General features: G+C 47.0%; 1 protein-coding gene across 2 annotated transcripts in view; it reads right to left on the minus strand.

Annotated features, from left to right (window-relative positions):
- The window catches only part of GHRHR (growth hormone releasing hormone receptor), a 395,967-nt gene that overhangs the window by 348,130 nt on the left and 22,754 nt on the right, over positions 1-25,083 (minus strand). Inside the window, exons 11-13 of one of the 2 annotated variants that reach the window (XR_014517438.1) lie at positions 24,631-24,760; positions 20,446-20,487; positions 18,255-18,911 (exon numbers count right to left, since the gene is read on the minus strand). Coding sequence is in view for 1 of the 2 variants with exons in the window: in XM_083467128.1 (XP_083323254.1) it covers positions 18,786-18,911; positions 20,446-20,487; positions 24,631-24,760 (298 nt within the window). In the remaining variant the exon portion in view is untranslated. Of the gene's footprint in view, positions 1-15,772; positions 18,912-20,445; positions 20,488-24,630; positions 24,761-25,083 lie in introns of those variants that run through there. The other variant, XM_083467128.1, reaches the window with a different exon arrangement.

Consider the following 25,083-nt stretch of genomic DNA (forward strand, 5'->3'; position numbering starts at 1 on the left):
GAGGAGACACAATGTCTCCTACCCCTGCTTCCTCGTGGTTATCTAGAATTATATACATATACTGCGCAAAACTCTATTTCCGCATTAGCCATGTCCCCATACTTATTCGGGACTGGGTTCAGGGCAGGTAGTGTTCCTGAGGTACAGCCGATGTGGGTCAGCTGTTCCCTCCCCACAGGTCAGAGCCATGGGGCAGATCAAGGTGTGCATGTGTTTGGGCATAGCTCTAGTTAACACTGACTCCCTTTCCAGCACATGATGTGAGGAGAGGAGAGGTTATAACTGTACAAGCCCTGTTTTTTTTTTGATGTGCTCTGTTCCATCCATCCTCTATTCCAGAATTAAGATTGCCGGAAGAAATATCAACATCCTCAAATATGCAGATGACACAACATTGATGGCAGAAAGTGAGGAGGAATGAAAGAACCTTTTAATGAGGGTGAAAGAGGAGAGCGCAAAATATGGTTTGAAGCTCAACATCAAAAAAACGAAGATCATGGCCACTGGTCCCATCACCTCCTGGCAAATAGAAGGGGAAGAAATGGAGGCAGTGAGAGATTTTACTTTCTTGGGCTCCATGATCACTGCAGATGGTGACAGCAGCCACGAAATTAAAAGACACCTGCTTCTTGGGAGAAAAGCAATGACAAACCTAGACAGCATCTTAAAAAGCAGAGACATCACCTTGCCAACAAAGGTCCGTATAGTTAAAGCTATGGTTTTCCCAGTAGTGATGTATGGAAGTGAGAGCTGGACCATAAAGAAGGCTGATTGCCGAATAATTGATGCTTTTGAACTATGCTGCTGGAGGAGACTTTTGAGAGTCCCATGGACTGCAAGAAAATCAAACCTATCCGTTCTGAAGGAAATCAGCCCTGAGTGTTCACTGGAAGGACAGATCCGGAAGCTGAGGCTCCAATACTTTGGCCACCTCATGAGAAGAGAAGACTCCCTGGAAAAGACCCTGATGCTGGGAAAGATGGAGGGCACAAGGAGAAGGGGACGACAGAGGACGAGATGGTTGGATAGTGTTCTCGAAGCTACCATCCTGAGTTTGACCAAACTGCGGGAGGCAGTGGAAGACAGAAGTGCCTGGAGTGCTCTGGTCCAGGGGGTCATGAAGAGTCGGAGACGACTAAACAACATTCCATCCTGATGTTACAGAGCATCACACCTCTAAGCATTTTGGGGTGAAGGGCTTGATGCTCCTTTCCCCAATTCTCTCTCCCCATCACTTCTTGCCTCTCTTAATAGTCCTAATTTCCTGAATGCACTCCACACCCGCAGCCTTGTTGTTCAGTAGCAAACTAAGTAGCTTTTAACTGCTGGCTGGATATTAATTTTACCTCTCTGAGCTTTAAGAGCTTTGGGGAGTGTGGGGTAGGTTTGGGAGGAGGATGGAAGAGTAGCTTTTAATAAAGGGGAAAGCATTGGAATGGCAATCATTTCACTTTTCTCCCTGCCTCTTCAGCGGCTGCAGAGAGCGCTATTTAATTAAATTAATTCACAACTCATATGCAGAAAGCTTTTCTCCCCTTCCTATTTTTCCAACCTCTCAAACCATCTGAAAGGTATTCAGCCACCTTTGCTCAAGAGCTGCCTGCGAGCAACAAGTACCCTCATTTACTCTTTCGGTAACAAGGCAGCCGGCCGACGAGGACAGAGCTACATGCCCAATTACTCCAAAAGAGAGGAAATGGATCGCATTCATGCAAAGAGGATGGAGATGCGCACACGAAAATGGAACACGCTAATGGATGGGTGGGTGCAAATGCAGACACAATCACGATAATTTAAACCATAGCTGTCAACTTACAGATTTGAAAATAAGGGACCAGCAGCCTTGAAAATAAGGGACCAGCAGCCAAAATAAGGGACCTGCAGCCTCACCTGTTACAGGCACTCCAGTCTTCCTGTCCTCCTGCAGTCTGGTCAAACTCATGCTGGTAGCTTCGAGAACACTGTCCAACCAACTTTGTAACCAGAGGTTCAACTGAATAGAATCTGAATCACATGCACCACAAGGCCTATGCAGCCTCAACGTAAGATGGCTCCCTGGCCTGGCTTTGCACTGCAAAGTTTGCAGCAGCACATGCAACAAAATGGCGTCCAGCATTCAAAAACCTCCTCAGCTTGCATTAACTAGCCACACACACAAAGCCTCGCCACGAGATCACCAGTCACCCAGCATTTTAGTCAACCAGCTTCTTTCTTTTCCCCCATAAGTCAATCGAAGGAGCCTCCAAAACAAATTCAAAAGCCCCCCCCCCATGATATCTCCTTTCCTTTCCCCCCACCATGTGCCCCCGCTCCAGACAGACCTTTTCGCTGGCAAGGGTGAGTGGGCCGTTGATAACGTATCCATCCGATTCCAATCCGAGCACTCAGCAAAGGTATGTTCAACTTCTGAGCCCCTCTGAGCCAAAGGCAGAAAGCCCAGCCAGCAGCCAAACGAAGCCTCAAGGAAAACTACTGTCACCTCTCCGCTGGGAAGCGCTGAGCAAAGGCGAGTCTCCAGGCATGCAAGCTGCACCCCCCAGTTGTTCTTAGACTTCTTATTGGGTGAGCAACACAGCCAAGAAACACAGTTGGAGCCTCCCTCCTCCCTGGCTGGCAGGGAGGGAGGGAGGGAGGGAGAGGAGCTGCTTCCTTTGAAATTTAAGGGACATCATTTAAGGGACATTTAAGGGACATCCATCAATAAGGGACAGCAGCGGGACATGGCGCTGGAATAAGGGACTGTCCCTTCAAATAAGGGATGCTTGACAGCTATGATTTAAACACCCCACAGCACACAATAGTGGAGATGATCTCGCAAGTCCCTGCACAGTCTGCAATCTGGGTGCTCACTGTAGATGCGTACCTTCAGGGCCCCTCCTGCTCCCCCGACTTAGAATTATTGACCTACAAACTGGACTCATACCAGACAGCCTTTCAAACAAACGATGCCTTTGTGAGCAGAGGACATCCTCTGTAAAGTAGGAGACTTGGACACCACAAGAGGCAGTGGGATCATAAGGTAGATCTAGGCCAGGCTATGTTTTTAGGGGGGGTGCACTGCTCCTGGCACAGGGACTCGGGTGGCGCTATGGTCTAAACCACTGAGCCTCTTGGGCTTGCCGATCAGAAGGTCAGTGGTTTGAATCCCAGTGACAGGGTGAGCTCCCGTTGCTCGGTCCCAGCTCCTGCCAACCTAGCAGTTCGAAAGCGCACCAGTGCAAGTAGATAAATAGGCACCGCTCCGGCAGGAAGGTAAACGGCGTTTCCATGCACTCTGGTTTCTGTCACAGTGTTCCATTGCGCCAGAAGCGGTTTAGTCCTGCTGGCCACATGACCGGGAAAGCTGTCTTTGGACAAATGCCGGCTCCCTCGGCCTGAAAGGGAGATGAGCGCCACAAGCCCATAGTCACCTTTGACTGGACTTAACTGTCCAGACGTTCTTTACCTTTTTTTTAACCTTGTGGCTAGTTGCCACTGATAGTGTTCTCCTCCATGAAATTGTCTAATCCTCCTTTAAAAATCTCCTCCTTTAAAAATCTCCATGTCCACCTCTGCCTCCTGCACTGTCCTTCCTTTTGTCTTCCAATGTTCCAGTGTTCAGGAGAAAGGGAAGAAAACCTCTCTTGTCCATTTTGCCTTATCGAGCTCAATTTTACACACAAACACACCCACACACCCACACCAATAATATAGACACAACCATTTGCAAACATAGTCCTGCTTAGCTTGAGGCAGATCGCTGCATTTTGTGCCTTCAGAGCATAACCCTGGCTCAATTTAATCTCAGTAATAATAATAATAGTAATAATAGTAATTTTATATCCCACCCATCTTGCTGGGTTTCCTCTGCCACTCTGGGCGACTTACAGCATGTATAAGAAGCACCAAACATTAAAAAACAAAATGTCCTATACGAGCAACAAACAAACCAATAAATCAATCGAAACCAATAATAACAACAACAATAACAGTAATAATAAGCAGTTTGCAGTTATACCCAAAATAAAATAACCTCCAACCCCAACTCAACATTTAACCAACACCAGCCTGACAAAAACAAAACAGAGGAACCAAAATTAGAACCATTTCAAACCATTTTAGCCAGTTGCCCCAACCCAAGAGTGCGTGCCTGAGAAAGTAATGGGGGGAGGGCTGGGATTTCTAGATCTGAATAACAAATGACCTGACTTGTTGCGTCCTGATGGCACATCCTTTGGTAATCCTCTGATACATACTTGATGCATATATCTTCCCCCCACTATAATATGCTCCTCCGATGTTATGCAGACATTAGCCCTTTCAGAAACGATAACTCTCAAATTTAGACTATTTCGAGGAAAAGAAACGCCTTAACATTTCTACGCTGCATGGTGGGACTTTTATCAGCCACAAAAGAAATCTGGAACTTATAGTATAAATGATTCTGATACTTAAACACACACATATCCATACTGAGGCGACCGTTTTGACCTGCGTATCTATTGCTTTAGGAGTTGTTGCGTATCAGGTTCTTTGAGATATACAAGGCTAAATAAACAAAGATTATAAAATACAGTGGATGCTCAGGTTGTGAACGTGATCCGTGAGGGATGCACGTTCACAACCGGCAGTGTTCGCAACCTGCAGCTGCGCATCTGTACACGCGCAGGTTGCGATTCGGTGCTTCTGCGCATGTGCAAAGCGCGATCTACAGCTTCTGCACATGCGCAACCGCCGAAACCCGGAAGTAACGCAACCTGAAGCCTCTGTAACCCAAGGTATGACTGTAAGATGAAAAGTGGAACCTAAGCTATGCACACATGGTGGCATATCTTAGCCTTCTGAAATGTGAAATGCCTATCTCTGCTACTAATATTGCTGTCGTTTTGACTAGTGACTGGGTAGACGACTGATAGTTGCTCGAATCCTCTCACAGTCTCAAGTGGTACAGTCATCTGCAGCTGATGTACTGCAGCACAACCACAAAGCCAGCACAACCCATCTCCAGCACAGCCGTAATTTACCTGGATGGAGCTGTAGTGGGCCAGGGGTGGCGTGGCGTGGCAAGTTTGAAGAAGAAGAGTTTGAATTTGATATCCCGCTTTATCACTACCTGAAGGAGTCTCAAAGCGGCTAACATTCTTTTCCCTTCCTCCCCCACAACAAACACTCTGTGAGGTGAGGGGGGCTGAGAGACTTCAGAGAAGTGTGACTAGCCCAAGGTCACCCAGCAGCTGCATGTGGAGGAGCAGGGAATCGAACCCGGTTCACCAGAATACAAGTCCACCGTTCTTAACCACTACACCACGCTGGCTACCACACAGTCTGGCTACCACACTGGCTACCACACAGTTTGGAGCTGGTGGCATGGGCAGAGTGGCTCAACAACTCCCTAATATCCAGAAGCTGCCTGCGAGAGAGAGAGAAGGAATCCTCTCCAGGTGAAAAAGAAGAACCCCCTTTCGCAGAAAACTTTTTAACGTAGGAAGCATTTCAGATCTTTTATTGAGATTGCCATGACAACGGCACTCCGAGCTTGGCCATCCTTATTTTATGGGCAGAAAGCAAAGGATTTCTTTGCCCTGGCTCTTTTTCTCGGCTGGATTCTAGAACATGCTGGAGATTTTAGATGGTGTGCCCTCATTAAGAACTCCCCTCCCCTTGCTTCCAGGTTTTCTTCCAGGAAGGAGATAAATATCTCGTGGAAGAGATTCCAGCTTTGACAGATGCATCTCTTGCCCAGAATTCCTTCTGGATATGTGGGGCCAAAAGCCCCACCCTATCCGCCAAGCCTTTCAGCCGCACAGCTGCACACCCTCCAACATTTGTCTGATCGAAATAGAGACATCCCATTCCATACCCTTTAACATTTCTCTGATTCAAATAGAGACTCCCCCCCCCCTCCAACATTTCTCCAGCGAAAATAGGGACTTCCTAATGAAAAGCGGACATTCCGGTATCTAATAATAATAATAATAATAATAATAATAATAATAATAATAATAATGCCACTTCCGCCCTGCAGAGGAGGTGGGATTGCAGGCGTCACAGCCCCACGATGTGCGTGGTGGCTGGAGCCCAGCCCCCGCAAGCCTGGGGGAATCCCCAGCCGCGTAACACCCTGGCTTTGGGGGCGTGACCTGCCCGATTTAAAATGCAGGCGTGGCCGGGGATCTCCCTCTTTTCCCGCCTACCAGCTGTTCCTGTTTCCCACCCTCCTGCCCTTTAAGGTTTTCGTTTTTGACCTTGCTATGGACCTTGGTTGATTGCCGTTGAGGGGCCTGGTAGGAATTTTTCCACTTGGCAAATTGGCACCAGCCACTTGGTTTTTGCCTGCCTTGTAGCAAATCATCACAACTTTCTTGGTATTGGCGGTTAGGCATTGGTATAGTTCTGTAGATGGAAGGGGGGAGGAAGCGCCATCACCTGCCCCTCATATTGATGGGTAGTCCAGTAAAGGATTCCGGGAGGCATGGCCCTGTCTGCAGCCTGGGGAGGTGAGGGCCTAAGGCACGCCCCCGAGTGGTGACCCTGGGGGAGTTCCTAGTTGATGCGCATCAGCAGGACTCCCCCTACTGGTGGTTAACCCTTCCCGGACTTCAAGCGGATGGGCTGAAGTCGGATATAGTCAGTTAGGACCAATGCCTAAGCCAATACCGCTCATCACCTGTAACCAATAAAGTTGTGGCCTTATTTAGCCCATTAACCTTAATAATTGTGTCATGTGTCTTTATTTCCATGGCGGGGGGGGGGGGACAGGAACTCGCCACACAATTTGTTATTTATACCCCGTCCATCTGGCTGGGATTCCCCAACCACTCTGTGCAGCTTCCAACAAAAGATTAAAAGTACATTAAAACATCTGAATCTGAAACCAGGATGTCTTCTGTAAATAGGGGCACTTGGAGGGTCTGGCAACTGTAGAATTGGAAGGAGCCCAGAGGGTCATCTAATTCAACCCCCTGCAAGGCAGGAATCACAGCTAACTTTTTAAGTTCACCATCCTCATCCCCATATAAAATGGGGCTTATCAACACTTATGTTTCCTCCACAATTCCCAGGCATGGTCCACATTCTTTTCATCACCACAGAGTTTTCTCAGCGAAAACCGTCTCTTTACTGCTGAATTGGAGCAAACCTGGATCCATCTGATATGCAGGCTGAGACCTTCCTTGCCCACGGACTGTCTCACCAGAGTGGTGCATGCTCTGGTTCTCTCCCGCTTGGACTACTGCAATGTGCTCTACGTGGGGCTACGTTTGAAGGTGACCCGGAAACTGCAATTAATCCAGAATGCGGTGACTGGTGACTGGGAGTGGCCGCTGGGACCACATAACACCGGTCTTGAGAGACCTACATTGGCTCCCAGTACATTTCTGAGCACTCCGTGTCTCCGCTCCTCCACATGCAGCTGCTGGGTGACCTTGGGCCAGTCACACTTCTTTGAAGTCTCTCAGCCCCACTCACCTCACAGAGTGTTTGTTGTGGAGGAGGAAGGGAAAGGAGAATGTTAGCCGCTTTGAGACTCCTTAAAGGGAGTGAAAGGCGGGATACCAAATCCAAACTCTTCTTCTCTTCTTCTTCTCCTCTTCAAAGTGTTGGTGCTGACCTTTCAAGCCCTAAACGGCCTCGGTCCAGTATACCTGAAGGAGCGTCTCCACCCCCATCGTTCAGCCCGGACACTGAGGTCCAGCTCTGAGGGCCTTCTGGCGGTTCCCTCATTGCGAGAAGAAAAGTTACAGGGAACCAGGCAGAGGGCCTTCTCGGGAGTGGCGCCTGCCCTGTGGAACGCCCTCAGATGTCAAAGAAATAAACAACTATCAGAATTTTAGAAGACATCTGAAGGCAGCCCTGCTTTAAATGTTTGATGTATTATCGTGTTTTTAATATGCTGTTGGGAGCCACCCAGGGTGGCTGTGGAAACCCAGTCAGATGGGCGGGGTATAAATAATAAATTATATTATTATTATTTGTTGTGCTTTGGTTTTAAAGAGCAAGTTTTCACTGGGAAACTTGGGCGGGGGGAAAGAGCTTTCGGACACGGAGCTTTAAATCTGTGCCTGGAAAGGGTGAAGCAAAGGATAAGTGTGGATAAGCTCAGATCTAAAGGCAGATGCAGAGAGACCCTCCAGAAATTGCTGAACTACAGCTCCCATAAGGCCCAAGAAGCATGGACAATGGCCAGGAATCATGGGAGATGTAGTTCAGTAACATCTGGATGGCCAAATAGGACTTTAAACAATACAGGAGATGGTATACCACCAGCAGTAAAGCATTTGAGGTTTTTTCAATTTCAAAAAAGAGATAAAAGGAGGAGATGCAGAAAGAAGATTACACCCCAAGCTTGATATTCATACGTCCCTGGGATTCCCAGTGGACTATTGTTCGATCCATCCGTGCAGCAAATGATGAGTCTGACTCGTGCCGTTTTCTTTTTAAATTTCTCCCCGCAGAAGCTCTTCACCAGCCAGCTGCCCTCACGCTGGGAAACTGAGCCGCAGAGGCAGTCAAAACATCTCAGCGGAAAAAAACCAGCAGTCTGGCTTCCAGAGACTGCCTGCCACCTTGTGGCTGAGAGACTGGATAGCTGCTCTGATCTCAGATGGTTTTGTTTCCAAACCAACAAATGGCTTCTGAAGGAAGAACGTTTTCAGTTGGAGCAGATTCAGTAGCATGAAATCTCCAGCAGGGCCGGCCCTTCTGTTAGGCTATGTGGAAAAGCTGCCTCGGGTGGCAGATGCTGGAGAGGAGGGCGCAGGCAGCAGGATGAGGTGTTGGAGAGCATCATAGGTGATGTGCCACATTTCCAGTAGCTTCCCCTAAGCTCGCCTGCTGCACGCTGGTGTCGTAATAGATGCTCACAAGGCAACAAGGGATGCTGGAGAATTCTGACAAAAGCAGAAAGAGGAACAAAGTTTGCTGCTGTTCGCTTGTTCAATCCATGTTCAAGACAGGATTCAATTCAACGAATATGAGCTCTGTATTGTGAGTTTGTAAGCACAGGTAAACAGCAATATAGACTGATCTATTAACAGGTTTTAGGGACACGGGTGGCGCTGCCCGTGGACTGTCTTGTCAGAGTGGTGCATGCTCTGATTATCTCCCACTTGGACTACTGCAATGCACTCTACGTGGGGCGACCTTTGAAGGTGACCCAGAAACTACAACTAATCCAGAATGTGGCAGCTAGACTGGTGACTGGGAGTGGCCACCGAGACCATATAACACCGGTCTTGAAAGACCTACATTGGCTCCCAGTACGTTTCCGAGCACAATTCAAAGTGTTGGTGCTGACCTTTCAAGCCCTAAACGGCCTCGCTCCAGTATACCTGAAGGAGCATCTCAACCCCCATCATCCAGCCCGGACACTGAGTTCCAGTGCTGAGGGCCTTCTGGCGGATCCCTCACTGCAAGAAGTGAGGTTACAGGGAACCAGGCACAGCGCCTTCTCACTAGTGGCGCCTGCCTTGTGGAACGCCCTCCCATCAGATGTCAAGGAAATAAACCACTATCTGACTTTTAAAAGACAACTGAAGGCGGCCTTGTTTAGGGAAGTTTTTAATGTTTGATGCTGTATTGTTTTTAATATTCGGTTGGAAGCCGCCCAGAGTGGCTGGAGAAACCCAACCAGATGGGCGGGGTATAAATAATAAATTATACTATTATTATATAAGCCTGGTCTTCCAGGTCCTATTCAACTATATCACACTGGCTCTGACTCCACAGGCATAGGTCGAGAAGGAGGTATCTGAGTCCAGGAGAGATGGGAAGCATAGGAAACTGCCTCTCATCATCTGACCATTGGTCCACCTACCTCATTTTTATCTATCTGACTCGGAGCAGATCTCCAGCATTTCAGCCCAGGAGTTTTCCCTACATTTAACTGAAAATACTGGGTATTGGACCTGTGACTTTCTGCCTGCTCTACCACTACAACTGCATGATGCAACAGTCAACAAGGAACATTGCCTGTGAAGAATTTGCCTCCCACCGACTGAAGACATTTCCAAGAACTGCAAGCTGGATGTCATCTGAAGTCCGCCGTTCCACTTGATTGAAGAGGTACAATTATATCGTTGGGTGGAGGGCATGTCCCAAGTCCAGCGCTCACGTGCCCGAGGTTCCTATTATGAGGCACTCAAGAATGAAATTACCATCCAATTATTCCGGGGAGCATAACACATTTAATCAAGAGCTATTCTCCAATCCAAATCACACAGCCCTTGAAAGCTTGATCTGGAGTCGTTTGTGGGGGGAGAAGATGGGCTATTTGATGAAAATTGTCACATAATTTAAAGGTCTGAGACCAATTACAGATACTTTGCCAGAGAAGTGGCAGTAGGGTAGAGATTTCTATTCCGTGTCAAAGCAAAGTTCATTAAACGCTATTTCTCGGGACGGCCAGAGGGGCTTATGGTCCTTTGGGTTATTTATTTCTTAATTTTATTACATTTGCATTCCATTCTTTTCCCCTCCAGGGTAGGTTGAAGATAGCATGCATGGTGTCTGCCTAACTACAATTCCCATCATCCCTAGCTAACAGGACCAGTAGTCAGGGATGATGGGAATTGTAGTCCCAAAACAGCTGGAGGGCTGAATTTAGGGATTCCTGGTCTAGAACATGGCCAGGAGTCCGTTGTTGCAATTCCATCAGCAAAGCCTAGCATTTCCTTGAGTCTAAGATGTTAGGCAAACACCATGCATGCTATCTTCAACCTACCCTGGAGGGGAAAAGAAGGGATGATGGGAATTGTAGTCCCAAAACAGCTGGAGGTCCGAGTTTGGGGGTGCCTGCCCTAGACCAGTGTTTCCCAAACTTGGGTCCTCAGCTGTTGTTGGACTACAACTCCCATCATCCCTGACCACTGGTCCTGCTATCTAGAGATGATGGGAGTTGTAGTCTGAAACATTTGGAGGGCACCAGGTTAAGAATGTAAGGAGAGGCTGCTGGAACATGACCCATCCAGAATTCTGGAAGTTGTAATTTGTTAAGGGTGCTGAGTGTTGTTAGGAGAACCTTATTTCCTTCCTGGAGCTACAATTCCCAGAGTGGCTCAACAATCATTGCTTCTTTCCAGGGAACTCTGGGAATTGTAGCTCTGGGAAGGGGAAAGGTTCCCTCCCTGTGAGAAGTGAGGTTACAGGGAATCAGGCAGAGGGCCTTCTCTGTAGTGGTGCCTGCCCTGTGGAACGCCCTCCCATCAGATGCCAAGGAAATAGACAACTATCTGACTTTTAGAAGACATCTGAAGACAGCCCTGTTTGCAGAAGTTTTTAATGTTTAATCATGTATTGTGTTTTTAATATTCGATTGGGAGCCACCCAGAATAGCTGGGGAAACCCAGCCAGATGGGCGGGGTATAAATAATAAATTATGATTATGATTATTGCCTAACCGCTCTCAGCATCCATAACAAACCACAGCTCCCAGATTTCTTCTGAGGAGGCTATGACTGTATAAATTAGCATTATGCATTGCAGGGGATTGGACCAGATGATACCTAGGATCTTTTCCAACTCTACAGTTCTATGATTCTATGACAGTATAATATTGTAAACATATGGTGTGAATGTAGCCTTAAATGACAACACTTAACAAATGTCTTTTTCTTAGTGCGGTCAAGATTCACCCACACACTGCGCAAATATAGAATTATACAGCTGCATCTTTCCTCCACTTTTATGTATAAATTTAGACAAATAAATTTTGCAGATAATGTAGATTCCACTGTGGCAGTAGGGCCAGGGTGGGAGAGTGGCAGAGCTCTGTCTAGTCAAGTTGTATGGGATCAGTTTCAACCCGTAGGCTCTGAGGATGTGGACAGACTGCTTGGACCAGTGAAAATGACCACCTATCTCCTTGATTCTTGCCCATCGTTCATAAAAGTGAGCCAGGCAGGGTTAGGCAATGGGATCCATGGGCTGGTGAATGCTTCCCTCTGTGAGGGAGTCTTACCAGACCCGCTTGAAGAAGCTGTTATTAAGCTGCTTTAAATATTTGTTTTTTAAAAAACCACCATCTTTGGATCTGGCCGTTATGGCTAATCATCACCCAAATCTTCCATTCCTGGGCAAGGTGATTGAGCAGGTGGTCTCTGAACAACTCCAGGGACTCCTGGAGAATGCAGACCTTTGGATCCCTTCCAGTTGGGATTCAGGCCCCATTATGGGGCTGAAACCACCTTGGTTGTGCTGGTCGATGATCTCCAGCAGGCCACGGACAGAGCCATGTGTGTGGACCAGTGGGAGCAAAGAGTTGTCCGGAGTGGTCCCTGCTGGGCATGGGATTCAGTTTGCCACAGCAAAAGAAAGTGTAGTAGAGATTGTTTGACTTAGTAAATGCTATCATGCACAATATAGATGTGACCAAACAGTTTTCTAAGTTCCTAAACTTTCCCAGTGGTGATGTATGGAAGTGAGAGCTGGACCATAAAGAAGGCTGGTCGCCGAATAATGGATGCTTTTGAATTATGGTGCTGGAGGAGACTCTTGAGAGTCCCATGGACTGCAAGAAGATCAAACCTACCCATTCTGAAGGAAATCAGCCCTGAGTGCTCACTGGAAGGACAGATCCTGAAGCTGAGGCTCCAGTACTTTGGCCACCTCATGAGAAGAGAAGACTCCCTGGAAAAGACCCTGATGTTGGGAAAGATGGAGGGCACAAGGAGAAGGGGACGACAGAGGACGAGATGGTTGGATAGTGTTCGCGAAGCTATGAACATATGTTTGACCAAACTACAGGAGGCAGTGGAAGACAGGAGTGCCTGGCATGCTCTGGTCCATGGGGTCACGAAGAGTAGGACACGACTAAACGACTGAACAACAACAAACACAAAACACATTATATACAAACAGTTGCTTGAGGAAGTCTTCTCTCTCTCTCTGAGCCCAGAGAGGGCTTTCACTTTCAAAGCCATTGCTTAGGCAAAGCTCACAGAGCAAGTATAAAGTCCACTTGCCAAAGTTTTGCAGCACACAGATCTCCAAGTCAAGTTCTCCAGTGGTCTTCCGATTCTCCAGCTTCTCTCCATCTCCACACTTCATCTTCACACGTCTCCAGAATTTGTGCCACAAAGGAATGCTGTGAAGTGAGCCTCTTACACAAGCCAGCACAGGAATCTTGTATTGGGAGAGCAGTGCCACTCTGTTACTGGCTGGTGATGCCATCATCCTGAATCTTTTCGCTATAATGGCATAATAAGCTATAATGATAATGTCTCATCTCCTGTCAATTTGCTGGGTTTAAAATAGTTGTCGTGCTTTCATTTTGCTGATTTCTTGCATGGTTGTTTTTGTATTTTATCTATTATAAGCCACCTTGAAAGGCAGCCTAAAAATACATTCATATATAAATGCAATTATTTCCCTCCGCTGAAATGCCGCAATTACTATTTGTTTTTCTTTATTGCAACTATAGATCAGATTATCCAATGACATGCAAATATCCATAGGCAACATTTTTTTGCTTTCTGCCTTGAATTCTCTTAACTTAGCAGAACATGTCGGCAGATTCTGCAGTTTCACCTTTCCCGGCTGTGGCCGGTGTTTAGTTCAGCTTAATTTGTTGTATGTTCACTGATGTAATTGCTGGCAGCTGTATCTAACTTCCACATCACTATTGATTTAAGGTTTGTCTTAATCTACAGTTTGTAGATAAAGATTTGAACTTTTTGTGCTTGGGGCCCACTTTGCGGTTCTTTTTGTAATGAAAAATGGGCTGGAAATATTTTTCAACAAATATTGAATTATTATCATTTTAAAATAATTTGGGAGTGTCAGCTTAGGTTTTATGTAGCCCCAAAGGCTGCGTTCTACCTATCCTTTCACAAGCAACATGCTTCTGTCAATCAGTTACTGGGAATAATAATAATAATTATTATTATTATTATTATTATTATTATTTATTTATACCCCGCCCATCTGGCTGGGTTTCCCCAGCCACTCTGGGCGGCTTCCAACAAAACACTAAAATACAATAACCTGTTAAACATTAAAATCTTCCCTGAACAGGGCTGCCTTCAGATGTCTTCTAAAAGTTTGGTAGTTATTTTTCTCTTTGACATCTGGTGGGAGGGCGTTCCACAGGGCAGCTGCCACTACTGAGAAGGCCCTCTGCCTGGTTCCCTGTAACTTGGGAACCACAGAAGGATACAGTGCTCTTTTACTCTGGCTCCTGCTTACGGGCTTCTTGGTCACTGTGGGAATATGATGCTGGAATAAATGGACCATTGGCCTGATCTAAGAAGGCTCTTCAGGTGTTCTTAACCAAACAGGCAGGTGTGGGGGACTCCCTGGTCTTGAATGGGGTAACTGTGCCCCTAAAGGACCAGGTGCGCAGCCTGGGAGTCATTTTGGACTCACAGCTATCCATGGAAATGCAGGTTAATTTTGTGTCCAGGGCGGCTGTCTGCCAGCTCCAACTGGTACGCCGGCTGAGACCCTCCCTGCCTGCACACTGTCTCAATAGAGTGGCACACGTTCTGGTTATTTCCTGCTTGGACTACTGCAATGCGCTTTTGCAATTTTACCAGTTTCGTGGTATGTTCTTGCTTGTGACATTGGCCACAGTGACAATGACTTCAAACAAACGAGACAAAAATTCCACGTTGGCTATACCTTTCCCCTGTTTTTCCCCTTAGTGTGAGTGTTGAGGCACATCCCTACACTACTTCCTCTAGGTGTGTGGATAATAATAATAATAATAATAATAATAATAATAATAATTTATACCCCGCCCATCTGGCTGGGTTTCCCCAGCCACTCTGGGCGGCTTCCAACAGAATATTAAAGTACAGTAGTCTATTAAACATTAATGCAGATGACACAACCTTGATGGCAGAAAGTGAGGAGGAATTAAAGAACCTTTTAATGAGGGTAAAAGAGGAGAGCGCAAAATATGGTCTGAAGCTCAGCATCAAAAAAACGAAGATCATGACCACTGGTCCCATCACCTTCTGGCAAATAGAAGGGGAAGAAATGGAGGCAGTGAGAGATTTTACTTTCTTGGGCTCCATGATCACTGCAGATAGTGACAGCAGTCACGCAATTAAAAGACGCCTGCTTCTTGGGAGAAAAGCAATGACAAACCTAGACAGCATCTTAAAAAACAGAGACATCACCTTGCCCACAAAGGTCCGTATAGTAAAAGCTATGGTTTTCCCAGTAGTGATGTATGGAAGTGAGAGCTGGACCATAAAGAAGGCTGATCGCCGAAGAATGGATGCTTTTGAATTCTGGTGCTGGAGGAGACTCTTGAGAGTCCCATGGACTGCAAGAATATCAAACCTATCCATTCTGAAGGAAATCAGCCCTGAGTGCTCACTGGAAGGACAGATCCTGAAACTGAGACTCCAATACTTTGGCCACCTCATGAGAAGAGAAGACTCCCTGGAAAAGACCCTGGTGTTGGGAAAGATGGAAGGCACAAGGAGAAGGGGATGACAGAGGATGAGATGGTTGGACAGTGTTCTCGAAGCTACCAGCATGAGTTTGACCAAACTGCGGGAGGCAGTGGAAGACAGAAGTGCCTGGCGTGCTCTGGTCCATGGGGTCACGAAGAGTCGGACACAACTAAACAACAACAACAACAACAATTAAACATTAAACACTTCCCTAAACAGGGCTGCCTTCAGATGTCTTCTAAAAGTCTGGTAGTTGTTTTTGGTGTTCTGGTAGTTGGATGTCTCGAATGATTCTTTTCTGCCCATAATTTGCAATGCCAGTGACTAAAGCAGCACCGATATGCTCTGGCTCTTTCATTCCTGAGTAATAAAGCCACTTGTTTTCTACTTCCTGGTGTGACAAGTTCTTTATTAGGCACAAGTTTTAAAGGTATACACACATATTTTTAATGGGCACATGTCAAAATGTTGCATTCCTCTCAAGAGCGGACGCTAGGTCTATACGAGTGGTGAACACGTACGCAGGTTCAGACATGCACCTTGTAACAACAAACACACACGAAATTGTGAAAGCAAATTCATTTGGTATGGTTCTTTTGTTTCATGGCAGACATCTATTTTAACAAGTAAGGGCGAGTAATTTCCAATCAATTCTTGCTGCAAACTTATCCAACCTTGTCCACGTTTACTCACAGGACTCCTTGAGTTTGACAGGCCCTAGGCTACAATCCTAAGCACATTTAATCAGGAGTAGGCTCCACTGAGCAGAGGTGGGCTTACTCATGGGTAAATAGCACCCAGAGGATTGGGTTCCATGGCTGCTGAATCATATGCTAGCTTACTCAGAGGCCAGACCACACTGAAGTCAAAACGAATTTAGCGGGGCGAAACAGAAGCAGAAATTGTCCGCGATGATATATCTGCGGCGATTCAAATATTCACATCAAATTTGTGTCCCGGGAGCCTCAGCGACACATTTCCAAATCTGGATTGTTTTAAACAATGCAGACAATGTCAGGCTGTTAGCCTTATCGCATCATGGGGAGAGACGTAATCATATTGAAGCTGGATAATTTCTGTTGTCTGGGTTTAAAAACTCAATTAATTGCCTGGGGATTTTCATATGACAAGCCCTCTGAATTAATTCTGTTCCTTACACATCGCACATTACATAAGGCCCTCGTCTAGGGGGAACTCCTTCCTCTGGAGACATTTACATTTACATGATAAATCGAATGCTCCCCGCCACTTAAATGTGTGGTATATTTTCCCCCCAGGTGATCTCGGCTGAAAATCCTCAACCTTCCCTGCGCATATTAACCCGAAACGCCCTCCTAATTATGATTAACGATCATGTTCCCTCCTCCAGATGTCTGGAGGGAACTGTAAGGGGTGGCGTTGCTATGGCAACATCGAGTCCATTCCCATGGAGTCCATTCCATGAAGCAGTCCTCTCCTGAAGATTAAGGCTTATTCCGCACTTCACAGAGGGCGAAACAGCCAGTGTTGACCCAGGCTGAAACTGAGTAAATGGAAAGCTGTGAGAAATGTCCTTGAAATGTCCCATCCGAACTGGATGCGGTGGCCTCATTTCCACAATTTGGCTTCTGGAATCTTGTTGCAATTCCGATAGTAAAGCATTCGTAGGGATGAGCCGAAAATCCACGTTGAGCCAAAATGGCCTCCCAGAATTCAATGCACCATTTGTGGGTGATAAAATGAAACAAATTTGTGGAGCTGAAAATCAGCAAGGACCACCAACCCTAGTGGCTATGGTCTGCTTCCACGGCTGGAGGCAGAATGACTCTGAATTCCAGTTGCCGGAATGTCCACAGGACAGGACATTAGATGTTCTCGGACTCCAATTCCCATCAGCCCCAGGCAGCATTCCCAATGGTCATGGGGCGAGGGGTTTTGTAGTCCCTCAACATCCAGCAACATGCTTCCCAAACTTAGGTTTCCATCTGTTTTTGAACTACAACTCCCATCATCCCTAGCTAGAAAGACCAGGGGCATTCCAGGGGATGGGGACGGTCCGCTCCAGGTACCATTCCAAAGGGGGGGGTGACAAAATGCCGACCCCCGATTGGTGACACCCCCCAGGGCATGCGCCGCTCGCCGCACACCACCAGGACGTGTGCCACACCCCCTGGGACAAGCGCCACTCTGGGTACAGGAGCAGGAACAAGACGAGTGGTCAGGGATGATGGGAATTGTAGTCCAAAAAGCAACTGTAGACCCAAGTTTGGGAAACGCTGGCCTAGCAGGTCCCATGTCCCTCATCCCTGTGTCTTGCAGTGACTCCACAAGCCCACAAATGGACTGGCATGACCATGTGACAAGATGAGCAACCTCTTCCTCTATATCAAGGAGAATCAGGACATACATTTGAGGGTTGGGAAATAGTCAACATGGAGTCCAATCGGCGGACTCCAACTCCCATCAGCCACAAACAGCAGGGCCAATAGTTCGGGGTGATGGGAGTTGTAGTTCATCTCTAGAAGTCCATCTTGACTACCCCTTTCACATCACAGTAGGGCACAGCTAATCTATTTTTATTAAATTTTTTGTTCTGGAGTAAGTTTCCATATTGTGATTAGGAAATATCCTGGCAACACCATGAGTTACTTTGGCTTTATCAAATTGTATTAATTGTTTGGATGAATCTGGTGATGTAGATAAATAGGTACCACTCCAGCGGGAAGGTAAATGGCGTTTCCGTGCGCTGCTCTGGTTCGCCAGAAGCGACTTAGTCATGCTGGCCACATGACCCGGAAGCTGTCTGCGGACAAACGCCGGCTCCCTTGGCCTATAGAGCGAGATGAGCACGCAACCCCAGAGTCGTCCGTGACTGGACCTAACAGTCAGGGGTACCTTTACCTGTGGTTGATATTATAGCAATTGCAACGTTTGGGACATTTGTGTGTTTTCAATGTTTTTGTGATTATTGGGAGCCTCCCTGAGCTCAACATTTGTCGCTGGAAAAGCAGAATACAAATATTAAATCAAATCCAAGTCAATAATCTGCTCCCTGACCTCGCCAATGGTTGAATTTTGCTTGCAAAGCAGGGGCTTGAGCCATAGTCTATTCCACAAAGCAAAACAAAGGAGCTGAAATAAGCAAGATGCAGCGCTCTGTATACCACAATTTGAGGAGGGGGGGGGGGACAATGGAGATTTCTTAACCATCATTTCCACTTCAGAGGCAGGTGCAAGAGATCCAAAATCTGAGAAATGAGAAGGTCATAATGTTCTATGCTGAAGCCACAATCTTTAAGCGATGGAGGTGCTTGATTTGGAGAACTAACTCTCAGCTTAGTGATAAATCTGGGTGACAGCTTCTTCCCAAACTCCACATTCCTTTCTTCTGGTCCTTCCTGTTTCCTTTCGCCTTATCAGTCACCCCTAACACACCGAGGTTGTCATCTTGATGCCAGAACTTGATGGCATGGTCCACCTTGTCCTCTTCCTCCAGATCGGCATAAATCCATAGCTGTTGCCACGCCATTTACGACAAATTTCCGCCTGAACCTTGAAAATCAAAGAGCTGCCATTACCAGAAAGCTGCCATTTCAGTTCTCAGACACAGACAGAATAAAAGTGCAAAGCTCTGACGGTGACATTTGTTATATGTCAAGCACAGAAGGAATAAACCTTTGGATTATTCTTAGCTATTTTGTACTTCGACTGAAATTTGTCAGTGCCAACAAATGCAAAAGTTTAGGTGTCAACTGTTGGCATCAGAAAACACAGTGGGCACTTTGGGGGGACTTTAACATTTTTCTAGTGTTGCATCATTACTATTTGCTTAGTTTCACTGTTTAATATCTACCTAACTTAGAGACTGAGGGACACGGGTGGCGCTGTGGGTTAAACCACAGAACCTAGGACTTGCCGATCAGAAGGTCGGCGGTTCGAATCCCCACAACAGTGTGAGCTCCTGTTGCTCTGTCTCAGCTTCTGCCAACCTAGCAGTTCAAAAGCACGTCAAAGTGCAAGTAGATAAATAGGTACCCCTCCGGCGGGAAGGTAAACACCATTTCTGTGCGCTGCTCTGGTTCGCCAGAAGTGGTTTAGTCATGCTGGCCACATGATGCGGAAGCTGTCTGTGGACAAACGCCGGCTCCCTCGGCCTATAGAGCGAGATGAGCGCCGCAACTCCAGAGTCATCCACGACTGGACGTAATGGTCAGGGGGTACCTTTACCTTTACCTTTATCTTTGAGACTGTTGTGATATTAAGCAGCATATAAATATATAGAAGGAAATAAGCAGAAGCTTCCATAGCATCAGGTCATTTGATTGATTGATTGATTGATTGATTGATTGATTGAATCACAAAATCATAGAGTTGGAACCGTCACTTGGAAGATGGAGCAATCCTGTTTTCTCCTGCTCTGGAGGGCAGAACCCAAACCGATGGCATCAAGTTACAAGAAAGGAGATTCCGACTAAACATTAGGAAGAACTTTCTGACAGTAAAGAGCTATTCAACAGTGGAAGGGACTCCTTCAGAAGGTGGTAGACTCTCCTTCCTTGGAGGTTTTTAAGCAGAGGTTGGGTAGCCATCTGCCATGGATGCTTTAGCTGAGATTCCTGCATTGCTGGGGGCTAGACTAGATGACCCCAGGGGTCCCTTTCAATTCTACAATTCCATGATTCCATGGCCCTGCTGATGTTGGAGGCTGAGGGAAGCAATAATTTGTGTAACCACAAGAGGGCCACATCCTCACGAAGATGAGAACAGGGAAGGGTTTATACCAAGCTTCCTCAAACTCAGCCCTCCAGATGTTTTGAGACTACAATTCCCATCATACCTGACCACTGGTCCTGCTAGCTAGGGTTCATGGGAGTTGTAGGCCAAAAACATCTGGGGGGTTGAGTTTGAGGAAGCCTCGTTTATACTCTCTGCTTCTGTGTCTTGTTGCGCTTAGGATTTCCTGGCCAGATTTTGAATCGCTCAATTTCGTTTTCTGCTGTGGTCGTGGGAATCGCAAGCCTTTGCTTCCCTGAAAACGCAGCCAAGGAAAGAATAATGCAAAGTCCCCAGCCCCAGCCCTCCTTACCTCTTGATTTAGAAAGCAGTACAGAACAGCAACAATGAAGCCCTGTATAACAAGGAGGAAAAAACACAGAAGTTAAACAACTAAACCGGGAGCTGGGGGAACTCAGGTCTGCGAGCCAAATGGATTCCTCTAGACCTCTCTACCTAGGCCCTAGGATTCTCGATTGATCATACCTCCTTCCCAAAACCACACTACAGTCCCTCTCCCACACCCTCCTCTGGTCCCCCTCCCCTAAGATGTAATTACGCTCCTGACAGGGATGGACCTTAGTAATATGGTGCCCTTAAAAGTAAAGGGACCCCTGACCATTAGGTCCAGTCGTGGCTGACTCTGGGGTTGCGGCGCTCATCTCGCTTTATTGGCCGAGGGAGCCAGCGTACAGCTTCCGGGTCATGTGGCCAGCATAACTAAGCCGCTTCTGGTGAACCAGAGCAGCACATGGAAACGCCGATTACCTTCCCGCCGGAGAGGTACCTATTTACAGTGGTACCCCACAAGACGAACACCTCGCAAGACGGAAAACCCGCTAGACAAAAGGGTTTTCCGTTTTGGAGGCGCTTCGCAAAACGAATTTCCCTATGGGCTTGCTTCGCAAGACGAAAGCCCATAGGGAAATCTCCGGGGACCTCTTTTAAATGCTAGCGGTGGGGAGCAAAGCCTTTCCCCCCCCTCCGGCCTTCAGAAGAGGTCCAGGAAGGCTGGCGGGGGCCGAAAGGCTTTGCTCCCCAGCGCCAGCATTTTAAAAGCAGTCCGGGATAGCAGGGAAGCGCTTGCCGCTATCCCGGACGGCTTTTGAAGGCAGGAGAGGTCCGTGAAGCCTGGGCGCGCTGATGTCAGCGCGCGCAGGCTTCGGCATGCCGGCAAGTCTCCGCCAGCAGCGGCAGTGCTGCCGCTGCTTGCGGAGAGGTCCGCGAAGCCTTGGCCGGACAGCTTTTGAAGGCAGGCGGGGGGAGCAAAGACTTTCGCCCCCGCCAGCCTTCAGAAGAGGTCCAGGACCTCTTCTGAAGGCTGGCGGGGGGCAAAAGTCTTTGTCCCCCCTGCCTGCCTTCCCAGGGGCTTTTAAATTGCCCCGGACAGCGGAGAAGTCCTCCGCTGTCCCAGGGCGATTTTAAAATGCCGCCCGCCAGCATTTTATGATCGCCCCGGACAGCGGAGAAGCCCTCCGCTGTCCCGGGGTTTTTTAAAATGCTGGGGGTGGGAAGAAAAGCCCTTGTCCCCCCCCCCAGCCTTCAGAAGAGGTCGGTTGACAGACTGTCCCCGGACCTGGTCTGAAGTCGGTTTCCATAGGAACGCATTAATTGATTTTCAATGCATTCCTATGGGAAACCGTGCATCGCAAGACGAAAAACTCGCAAGAAGAAAAAACTTGAGGAACGAATTAATTTCGTCTTGCGAGGCACCACTGTATCTACTTGCACTTTGACGTGCTTCCGTACTGCTAGGTTGGCAGGAGCAGGGACCGAGCAATGGGAGCTCACTCTGTCACGGGGATTCGAACCGCCGACCTTCTGATCAGCAAGTCCTAGGCTCTGTGGTTTAACCCACAGCGCCACCCACGTCCTTGGTGAGGACCAAATTTGAGGCTCCTCCCCACCGCTCCCAGCCCTCATGTCGCCTTCCCAAAGCCAGGGTAGCGAGGTACTGGGCTTGGAAAAGGAGCTGTGAGGCTCTGGCAGGGTCCTTGAGTCCTCCTGTCTCCTTCCCAAAGCTGGGCAAATAATATATTATTATTATTATTATTATTATTATTATTATTATTATTATTATTATTATTATTACCCAGCCCATCTGGCTGGGTTTCCCCTGTCACTCTGAGAGGTTCCCAACAGAATATTAAATGTCAAACATTGAAAACCTCTCTAAACAGGGCTGCCTTCAGATGTCTTTTAAAAGTCAGATAGTTGTTTATTTCCTTGACACCTGATGAGAGGACGTTCCACAGGGTGGGCACCACTACCGAGAAGGCCCTCTGCCTGGTTCCCTACAACCTCACTTCTCACACCTTTGTTGCCAGTGGAACATACTCGGAGTTGAGTGTTGATTTCATGCTCTTTATTTCAGCTCATGCTAAACAGTGAGTGAGCGCTTTCCCCAAAAACCCCTGGCTATATATACATTATTTACACAATGGGTCCTCTGTGATTGGCTGATTCAATTCCCCTCCTGGAGCCTGAATGGACTGTAGGCCAATCCTGCAGGCCAATCAGATTGCTGATTCACCTCCTCCTGGAGCCGGATTGGGCGGCTTCTGCAGACCTATCAGGTTGCTGCCTTCTAGGATCCTACCTGCCTATTGTTCTAGGATCCAAGCTCAGTACATAATAGCCTGGTTCCCTGTAACCTCACTTCTCTCAGGGAGGGAACCGCCAGAAGGCCCTCAGAGCTGGACCTCAGTGTCCGGGCTGAATGATGGTGGTGGAGACGCTCCTTCAGGTATACTGGGCCAAGGCCGTTTAGGGCTTTAAAGGCCAGCACCAACACTTTGAATTGTGCTCCAAAATGTCCTGGGAGCCAATGTAGGTCTTTCAGGACTGGTGTTATATGGTATGCTCTCCTGGTATGCCCCACGGAGGACCTTAAGGTCCTTCTTCTTCTACCAGAAAATATGGCTGGGGCTGATGGCAATCGAAGAGACAAAGGTACCTCAACCCTGATTTAGATGATACCCTGAATTGTGTGAGCAATTCAGTCTGGGAGCAGCAGCAGTGAGCTAACTTGTGATTATAAACCAAGATGAGCCTCCTAAATCTAAGATTAGCAGGCCCTGACGCTATAGGAGCATCGGAAACACCCATGCTGTTACAAGATTTAATCTCTGCAACAAAAGCAAAAAATCCTACACTTGCACTATATAAAACTTTACTTAAGAGGAAGAAATACAATTTAGAATATGAAAAATAAAGATGGAGTAAAGAGCTAGGAGTACAGATAACAAATGATATATGGGAGACAAGTATAAAATCAATAGAAAAAACCTCTATAGATTTAAGGCTTAGATTTATTCAGCAGAAGATAGTATTTAGAGTCCACTGGACTCCAGCAAGATTATATTAGAAGAAAATAACAAGTGCAGATAATTGCTGGAGATGTGGGAGTAAAAATGCGAACTTAATACATATGTTGATTAACCGCCCGGCGATCAGGCCATTCTGGAGCAAGGTAAGGATATTTATAGCAAAAGTAATAAAAAGAAACTGTTATTTAGGGGAACTGAATTTAATTCTAAATTATATTCCGGAAACTTGGAAGTTCTTGAGGGGCCAAAAAAGGTGGTTGTATATTAGAAGCAAAAAAACTTGTTTTGATGAATTGGAAGAGTCACAGAAAGATTCCACTGAGCATATGGACTGATAATATGGACAGATTAGCTACGTACAAAAGAATTGCTTGTTGATGCAAAATAAGAACGGATAAATACAAAGAAATTTGGAATGAATATCTAAGTAACAAGGCAGATAACAGTGGGAAATAGAGGGGGGAGAGAATGGTGATAAACAAGGAGTAGGCATAGAGACATCACCTTGCCAACAAAGGTCCGTATAGTTAAAGCTATGGTTTTCCCAGTAGTGATGTACGGAAGTGAGAGCTGGACCATAAAGAAGGTTGATCACTGAAGAATTGATGCTTTTGAATTCTGGTGCTGGAGGAGACTCTTGAGAGTCCCATGGGCTGCAAGAAGATCAAACCTCTCCATTCTGAAGGAAATCAGCCCTGAGTGCTCACTGGAAGGACAGGTCCTGAAGCTGAGGCTCCAATACTTTGGCCACCTCATGAGAAGAGAAGACTCCCTGGAAAAGGCCCTGATGTTGGGAAAGATGGAGGGCACAAGGAGAAGGGGACGACCGAGGATGAGATGGTTGGACAGTGTTCTCGAAGCTACCAGCATGAGTTTGACCAAACTGCGGGAGGCAGTGGAAGACAGGAGTGCCTGGAGTGCTCTGGTCCATGGGGTCATGAAAAGTTGGACACCACTAAACGACTAAACAACAACAAGGCATAGGGATATTACTGTATCTAAATTTGCGCTGTCAATTTGTGTTATTATTGTTATTATGGTTTTTTCTTGTATGTGTCTTTTTTAGTTTGGTGTTTGTACTGACTGGAAAAAGTGAATAAATAAATAATAATAATTAACAACTCAACAGTGGCAAAGCACACTTAAAATCTCTTAAGTCCATACTTCACCTGGAATGATCCGATGCAGAGCTCCAGGGAGAGGCGAACCCCCACGTTGGCGTAATCGGGGAGAAAATTGAAGATGATGTAATGCGTCCCAAACAAAGGGATGAGGAGCAGAGTCGACTTACAGAGGCGTCTGATTTGGGAGGAGAAATTGGGAGAAAAACACGGTTATGACACCCTGGCTTACAGAAAACAGGCACAAGATGGCGCTCCCAGCATCTCAATTGATCTAAAGTCAGGGCCCGTTGGAACTGGCAAGGCAGGAAATGAGGGGAGCTGCCAAATAGTGGAATTTGAGGCAATGGAAAAGAGAGCAAACGGATCCTAGCTTTGTCCCCACTGCCTATCTGTTGATGGGAGGCAGGACTAATGAAATATACTCAGAGTGGTGAGTGGACTTCATGCTCTTTATTCAGACCAGTCAGACTGCTGCCTTTTGGACCCTATTCAACTCAG

The sequence above is a fragment of the Podarcis liolepis genome (genome assembly GCF_965112155.1).
Source record: "Podarcis liolepis genome assembly, chromosome: 12".
In the NCBI taxonomy this organism is placed as follows: Eukaryota; Metazoa; Chordata; class Lepidosauria; order Squamata; family Lacertidae; genus Podarcis; species Podarcis liolepis.